General features: G+C 42.5%; 1 protein-coding gene across 1 annotated transcript in view; it reads right to left on the reverse strand.

Annotated features, from left to right (window-relative positions):
• LOC107712511 (secretory carrier-associated membrane protein 5) overlaps nt 1-8,139 on the reverse strand; it is a 12,220-nt gene extending 4,081 nt beyond the window's left edge. Inside the window, exons 1-6 of the mRNA XM_016517784.1 lie at nt 7,859-8,139; nt 6,291-6,346; nt 5,988-6,107; nt 5,196-5,352; nt 4,988-5,089; nt 4,452-4,569 (exon numbers count right to left, since the gene is read on the reverse strand). Of these exons, the coding sequence (XP_016373270.1) occupies nt 4,452-4,569; nt 4,988-5,089; nt 5,196-5,352; nt 5,988-6,107; nt 6,291-6,297 (504 nt within the window). The 5' untranslated portion in view covers nt 6,298-6,346; nt 7,859-8,139. The remainder of the gene's footprint in view (nt 1-4,451; nt 4,570-4,987; nt 5,090-5,195; nt 5,353-5,987; nt 6,108-6,290; nt 6,347-7,858) is intronic.
• Between the last annotated feature and the right edge of the window lie 665 nt (nt 8,140-8,804).

The following is an 8,804-nucleotide window of genomic DNA, read 5'->3' on the forward strand; positions in this document are numbered from 1 at the left end:
AGCGGGGAACGAAACGAGGCAATAGCGGCCACATAGACTTTCAGTGTTGATGGTAGAGATCCACTATCCAGTCTGTACTGTAGAAAACGCAGAATATCCGACACGGAGCAAGCAGCCGGGTCGGTATGAACATCACGGCACCATTTCACAAACACTCCCCATTTTAGGGCATACAAACGTCTCGTGGAGGGCGCCCACGTCTCCGCGAGCATGCCGAACACACAAGAATGCAGGGCGCTCAGCTCTTCTGATATCTCCGAAGCAGCCACACATGAAGCCTCCATAACTCCGGGTTCGGGTGCCACACCGAGCCGCTTGCTTGAGACAATAGATTCCTTTCTGATGGGGATTGGCCAAGGCGGTGCCACCAGCAGCTCTGTCACGTACAGGAACCAAGGCTGGTTCGGCCAGTTCGGGGCCACGTGTATCACCGAATCCCCCTCCTCCCTGATCTTGCATAACACCAGAGGCAATATCTTGATCGGAGGAAATGAGTACAGCCTGGCTGCTGGCCAAGGCGATGTCAGAGCGTCCCTTTCCAGCGGGGAGTGAGACAGAGAGAAGAACAGCAGGCAGTGCACATTCTCGCTCATCGCAAACAAATCCACCTCCGCTCTTCTGTAGCGGGTCGAAATAATCCGAACTGACTCTGGGTGCAACCTCCACCCTCCACTCTCCTTGAGGAATCCCTTTCCTCGAAAGCATGTCCGCTCCGCGGTTCAGGAGATTGGGGATGTGAGCTGCTCTGATGAAGAGAAAGTGACGGTCCGCCCATAGCAGGAGATTCGCTGCCTGCTTGTACAGCGCCCTGGAGTGCACACCTCCTTGGTGATTTATGTACGAGACCACAGACATGTTGGTGTGAATCAGTACATGCCGCTGTTCCAGCTGCAGCCGAAAATCCTTTAGAGCTAAGAACACTGCTTCCAGCTCCAAGCAGTTTATGTGCCACTGGCTCTGAGGTTCTGACCACAGCCCAGAAGCCGGCATGCCCTCGCACAATGCGCCCCAGCCGCGAGTCGATGCGTCCGTCGTGACCACAATGCGCGACATCACCAAGCCCAGAGGAACTCCCCAGCTGAAGAGATCTGGGTTGTGCCACGGCCTCAGAGCATGAGGCATGTGTAGTAAACCCAGATGACACACCGCTGATGCTGCTGCCATGAGTCCCAGCAGCCTCTGAAATTCCTTCAAGTGAACAGAGCTGCCCAGCCTGAAATGGCACAGGGAAGACAAAATGGCCGCAAAGCGCTCCCGAGAGAGGTGAGTGCGCACAGAGTCGAAGATACGTCGAAGGTACACTCCCAGATACATTATAGATTGGCTCGAGAATGCTCTTCTGCATGTTCACACATAGCCCTAGGGACTCCAAGTGACGAAGCAGCATGTCTATATGGCTGACTAGCGTGTCCCGTGAATGAGCTAAAATCAGCCAATCGTCCAGATAGTTCAGAATGCACATCCTGCTCGCTCTGAGGGTGGAAAGTGCTGTATCCATGCACTTCGAGAAAGTGTGCATGGCCAAAGCCAGCCCAAACGGAAGAACAGAGTACTGGTACCCATCTCTCTTGGGTACCACGAAATAGCGGCTGTAAAACCCGCTCTCCAGCTCGCTTGGATGGACTCGCTCTATCGCTCCTTTTTCGAGCAGGCTGCATACCTCTTGTCTCAGAACCAGGGCATTTCGAGGCAATGTTAGAAACTGCACCATGCCATTAAAACAGGGTGGTCTGCATCTGAATTGAAGGGCGTACCCACGCTCTATCACACCGAGTAGCCAGTGCGAGATTCCGGGAATAGTTTTCCACGCGCTCAGGAACTGACATAGTGGCTTTAGCGGCTTGGTCATTGGATGCGCTGGCAAGTGCTGCGATAACCTGTGTGGGCGGCGGCTCTGCACCGCTCTGAGGCGGGGCGAGCCATGCTGAATTGACTGAGTGAGGAGGAAAGAGCTCTTTTTGTGCAAATGTATGCACTTTTATTGAACACATGTTTATCAAGCACAAACTTGAACAATTTCGGGACAGCTTGCGGCGCGTGGGCGCTGGGCCGATTGCGGACACTTCCCTCCTCTCCGTGCTGTCAGGATGGCAGCTTGGCAGCTGACAGCAGGCAGGAGTATCGGCGCGGGCTCCTCTGCTGGTCGTGGTGCCTCTTCCTGGGTCCCCACACCTTCCTCCGCACATTCGGCTCCTGGCGAGGGGGAGCAGCGGTCGCAGTAGCGTCTGCGGGCCTGTTGTCCCTCCTCTGCGCTGGGCCGTGCACCGAAGAAGACCTGGATCTCGCGGTCTGCTGCTGGAAAGCGCGCCTCGGCATTACATGGCTCATCGCTTTGGCACGCTTTTGAGCCTCCGCGAACCACTCAACAATGGAATCCATGGCATCACCGAAGAGGCCAGAGGGAGTCACCAGGGCATTAAGGAGAACTTTATGGTCCGCGTCCTTGAGGTCAGCTTGGTTCAACAATAGGTGCCTCTGAAGGATGACCATAAAGCCCATCGCCTTACCGATCTCCTGAGTGGCGCGCTTCGTGGCCATTAAAGCAAAGTCCGTCGCCGCGTGCAGGTCATTAACGGCGGGCCTCCGTTCCATCCATGTGTGAGAATATGGCCTGCGTGTTCGAGTGGACGCGCATCGATTGGGGTGCAGACCACATCTTCATGAGCTGTTCGTGGACATCAGGGAAGAAGGGGACTAACACCCTCGAATCAGCTTGTCGGCGAGAGGATCTAAAATACCAGGAGTCGAGCTTACTTGCTCGTCGAGCTTTCGTCATGATCCTCACGAGCTCCTCCTGGAGGTCTGGGGGCCCCTCGCTGTCAGGGCAGAGATGGACATTGAGTCCTCATCTGCTTCCTCCCGGCCGAACAACACGATGTCTGAAATGTTCGGAGGAGGGTGGAAGCAGTCCTCGGGGAAGGTGACTGGGGAACGGGGTGGCCGCTGAGGATGGCGGCGCGGCGAAGTTTGAAATGTTCGGAGGAGGGTGGAAGCAGTCCTTGGGGAAGGTGACTGGGGAACGGGGTGACCGCTGAGGATGGCGGCGCGGCGAGTCGATGCTCCCGCCTCTGGGAGGTGGCTGGGGGGGCCCACCAGTGGCATGCTGGCAGCAGTGGGCCTCACCCCAAACAAGCCACGAGCCACGCTGCGGCGAGTACAAAGCACGCAGGCTGGCAGATCCGCACAATGCCCGCAGTCGGACTCTTCTAACGTGCCTCAGCATGGGCCAAGCTGATCTGGCAAGTCGATAGGTCCCGCGCAGAACGAAGCCATTCTTCAGGTTGTAGAAATGAACAAATAAGTGAAGGAGAAGATTCTGACGTAATTGTCGTGTGCACCACATTTATACTGATTTGCATACTTCACAACAATTGGCCAGTCATTTGGACTGGCATGAGCCAATAGGACTTCAGGAAAGGTTGGAAGGGAAGGAGTTCCCATAAGCGGAGAAGCTCCGCGATGTTGAGTGAAGCTCGAGAGGGAACCACTTGTTAAAGACTACTGTTACTAGTGTTTTTTTTTAAATATTAAAAATATTATCTTATATATATATATAAGCCAATAATTAATTTCATACAACCAATAACTGATAAATGGCAGATATTAAATAAAAAGATTATTCTATAATATTTGTCTGAAATAATAACAAAACCCCCCACTGAAATCAAATGTTTTCAAGTGAGTTTAGGCATCACAACATTATAATGTACTGTATAAAAATGGTTATTAATTTCAATTGCTTTTAAAGATTACTGTTACTAAATTATTAGTATTTTCAAAGATCAAAAATTGTGGCTAATACGTAAGCCAATAATTGTTTTCATAGAACCAATAACCGATAAATATAGATATTAAATAAAAAATAAAAGTAATATGATTCTATAATATTTTGTCTAACAAAAAAACACACACTAAAATCAAAGGTTTTGAATGTTTTAAAGCATTTAGTTATCACAACCTTATAATGTATAGTATAAAAATTGATATTTCAAGATTTGTTAACTATTAATGTTACTAAATTAGTTGTGTATTTTTAATAATTAAATATTGTGGCTGATATGTAAGCCAATAATTATTTTCATAGAACCAATAATCAATAAATTGCAGATATTAATAAGAGTAAACAAATACTATTAAAGACTTCTGTTACTAAATAGTAGTGTTTTTAACCATTTAAAATAAACTTTTTTTTTTTTTGTAAATCTGAGCACAGTTCAAGACCCTCTTCAGAAACTCTAGAGAAAATGTGAGATTACTGAGGATTTTTGTGCAGGAGAAATTAATTACTGTAATTACTGTGTTGGAGAAAAATTATGTTAATCAACAAAAAACAATATTGTTAATGTGAAGGTATTACACACAGCCTAAATTAGTAATTGCTTGAATTTTAGGAAATATCATGAGATCTGTGTATATTCAAAACAATGATGATGGAGGAACAGTAACAGTACCTTGGTGAGGGCAATGAACGAGAGAACAGCCACGGCAGTGAACATTATGGTTGGAATCAGCATAACAACAGCAGAGCCAATATTAGTGCTGAAAAAAGTGATAGTGGCCAGCCAGCCACTGTAATACAAACACATAAAGAAGACATATTCTCCTCATTAACAAGGTAGTTAGAAAGTAAACTACATGCAAAGCTTGTATGAATTCAGAATAGAACGTAACATCCTAATATAACCTAAACAGACCATAATATATGTGCGCTAAAAATATTACATGACGCAAGAGAGTACATGAGTCATTTGAGTTTCTATAGGGTAACTCAAACTGGAACTGACCCAGCTTTGCTGTATGTGTCCAAACTACTGCTGGGTTGCAAATAACCCAGTTTGGGTCGTTTTGCAAACCACTTTTGGGTTAAATATGGACAAACCCAACAGTGGGTTATTTTGACCTAGCATGTTGAGTTGTTTATTTAACCCATCATAATAGTTTATCTATCTATCTATCTAATTTCTTATACACAATAAGCAGTTCTTACCATACTCCCCATCCTGGGATTCCAACACTCTGGATGATACTAATCACCACTTGCGCCATGAAGACGAAAAAGAATGCCATGAAGTTGAAAGAACTGTCTGTCCTATGAAAGAAAGAGTGAACTGCATTGGGGTTGTGCACAATGACATGATTACAACTCAAAGACTGTTTTAAAACATCTCGGAAGCCACAACATTAATTGAACTCACTTGAAGGCCTTGTAGATGGGCCTAAACCAGCACACGTATGAGCATGGGGTGAACAGTATCAGCCACAGAATGGCCATCCCAAAATTGGTTGCCCCGCCCCCTCCGCACATCCATGCTAGACAGCCAATCAGGTTCACTGCTAGGGTGGCACTATTTACTGTGAGTGAAAAAAATATTAATTTAATTTAAAAACTCCTTTCATTCCGTTAGAACTAAATATCTTTTATATATAACATAGCATTTGTTTCACAATTTGATGTTGTAGGTGAATACATTACAAGGAAAGCTGAAATTACCACATCTACTGGAACAGGGCAGATACCAAAGCTATATGCTAAGTAATCGAAGTCAAAACTATAGTATGTTTTAGATACAAATACAAATGTGCATTTAACTCCACAAACACTTACTTTCTCAACTCCCAGACCCATTTCAAAATAGTTCCCAATTTGTGAGCCAACAACAAAAAAGGGATTTTGTAAATATCCTACATGTCAAAAGCAAATCTAATGCTTGTGATTCTCATTATAGCATAGTAAACGGGACAGCAACACAAGAGTAATATGACACCCCACATTTTGACTTGTGGACTGACAGTTCAAAATACAAAACCTGTCTGTACAAGTTTTCCTGTGTCTTTTTCTCTCAGTGTTTACAGTGAAAACAAAAGTGACACTGTAATGCAAATAAAGCCACATGATTGCAATCTACTCAGTGCACACACCACAATGAACATTAAACGATATGCACTGAGAATACTGCAAAAATATATATGCTGAAATATGAACGTACATATCCATAGGTAATACAGTCGTTTGCACATTGTACGCTGATGGTCTGGGATCTCGTTGAAGTCTTGGTAAAAACATGGTTTCAGTGGAATGAACCGTGGAAGAGGTGGGAAATTGTTTTCTGTGTGAAAAAAAAACACAAATTAATACTTAACTCATTGAGTTCTGGTTCACCAACAAAACTAGTACTATTTGGACATGTACCATGGTAGGACCATGCAGTACATTACAGTACCATGTAAATACCACGGTACTTGAATATGTTAACAATTCAGTTTGGATTACGAAAATTGTAAGCTCTCACCTGCCATGGAGATTCTTTTTTCAGATCACCAACGTCAAACTTTAATATTTAAAAACCTGTAAAAAAAAAAAAAAAAACACATTACAGACACACAGCAAATTCACATACTGAATGAAACACTGTAGAGAGTGTTCATAATACAACAGGTTATAACCTCATTAGTATATTCCAGTGTGAAAGGGAAGCTTATCCTCTGAAATCTATCTAAACTTTACTAAGTATAACCTGGTAACAATGAAATAGCTTGAGTAAACAACTTAGCACACAAGCTAGATCCCTAGTAAAGCAAATGATTCCTTATTCAGTATTACAACCATGACATCTATAAGCCTTAAGCAGCCTGCAAGACTGACCATGTTTACATGCACATTATTTTCAGAATGGTTTTTTATTTACTGATTTTTTAAAACTGCAGCTTCAAAATTCTTTTTCAGGTATTACTTTGTGTTTGTAGAACAAAAGGTAAAAATATATTTACCACAAAAAAAGTTATTTTATAAATCCAAAGCTTACAAATCTTAAAACAATTTCTAAAAGCCCACAGGAAATTTCCAAGTTTGCCTCCAAACTGACGTGGGATCGACTGAACCTAGCTTTATTTTTTTTACACCTAAAATGACTTATGTTTAGAGATTCACATAATATATATTAATTCACTGTAAATATTCCAAACAAGATTCATATTCCAAGTTTAGATTACTAACATTTTTAGAAAACTTTACAAATACTGGTTTAATTTGTTCATGGCAATCAGGGTATTTGCATGATGCTAAAGTAAAACAGTAATATAACTATATTTCCGAACATATAAACCTAGTGATTGCACACTGAAACGGTGGATTGTTATTATCATAACCTCTGATTTGATCCTTAAAATGTATAAGGAATACCGGTTAATGAGGCCTGGTAACGGAATCATACATTATTTCATGGTATACATGACCACATACAACTGTCAAGACGACACGATTAGAGTAAACAGAATGAAGAATGATTCGAACAATTCGAACCTTGGTAGCGGTTATTATAAATCGATTATTTGTAGCGAATATTCACCAACATTTATACGTAGCGGCTATATTTTTAACCAATTATATATCATGCAGCGTTTATACGTAACGATTATTATCAACCGTTTATTTGTAGCGATTATTATCAACGATTGCTGGTCGGTTTTTCTCGCTCGGATCGAGCCAAACCCGGTTGCAATGTGAAGGGCATGTCGCCGGGGTGGTTCACAGATATGAAACGATAATCTAGTTGCCATAACGTTATAGGCTATTCCATTCATCCAAATGGGAGGTATCATTATAAAACGCAAGATGAGATTTGGAAGAGAAAACAAAAGCAAAAGAATATGTAGCAAAAGCATTTCACTGATTTCAGAGCGGTATCGAGGTCGAGCAGAGCGCCCTTCAAGGGAAAAGATGGTGCTGAACAGGGAGGTGTTTTATTCAACCGTGCAAGCGAAGATTGCAGGCATTTCTGATTTCACCTGCATGTAAGACACAATACATCTGTTCTGAGTACATAAATGTGAAAAAATCGGTGGAAACCGTTCGCCTTACCTTCTCTCGTCCACTCGCATCTAAAAAACCACTTTCCATTCAGTGATCGATGCACTTGTGATGTGGATGTTTTCCAAATCCGTTATCTTACTTAGGAGATGATATTGGGAATATGGGAGTGAAAACAACCACGTCACGGTACTCCTACACACGCACGCGCGTCGATGAGCATCCGTTCCGCGAGGGATGAGCGCGTGCGATGCTGAATAAATCAGGCCTCGAGACTCGCGATACTTCGTTCCTTCGCTCCGACGCGAGGCCGCTCTCCGCGGTCCTGAAGCATGTTTATTAAAGGAAGAAAATGAGATAGATAAAGGTACTACCAGTAATTCCTGGCGTGCAGTCGTGTGACATGTGTACACATTATCCATGGTGACTGAAGAAAAAGGAAGTGAATAGTGACTAGGCAAGATAATAAGGTTAATAGGTAATTCCTAGTTAAATAAATAATAATCATAATAATAATACAAAGAAACGGCACGTAACACATTGAATACAACTTAAAAATTTGAAAAAAGCTGAAAAACTATTTTATTGTAAAAAAAAAAAGAAGTGCTGCAATACTCTGTATTTACAACATCGAAAGTTTACAGCGTCATTTACAGTGAAATGATCACACAGTTCATAACATAAATTTGAGTAACAGACGCATACATTAGGAGGGAAAAAACTGAGAATGATGACAAAACATATGAAAGATATATAATTTCTAGTTCTTAAAAAGATAATTTTTGCACGGGAGTCTTACACAGGAAAAGTCTCGCTTAGAATAGAAGCTTACAACTTACAGTAATGTGTAGCTGTATTTGTATATAAATATCACAGTAATTTAAATATTACAGTAATTTGTGTATATATAATTTATTACTATTTTCTATACATTTATCACCTTTTATACAAACAGATTGTTATCGCAACTTAAAGTAATTTGTATGTTTTATATAAA

Source organism: Sinocyclocheilus rhinocerous, unplaced genomic scaffold, assembly GCF_001515625.1.
Source record: "Sinocyclocheilus rhinocerous isolate Xijiao unplaced genomic scaffold, SAMN03320098_v1.1 scaffold1259, whole genome shotgun sequence".
NCBI classification, from domain to species: Eukaryota; Metazoa; Chordata; class Actinopteri; order Cypriniformes; family Cyprinidae; genus Sinocyclocheilus; species Sinocyclocheilus rhinocerous.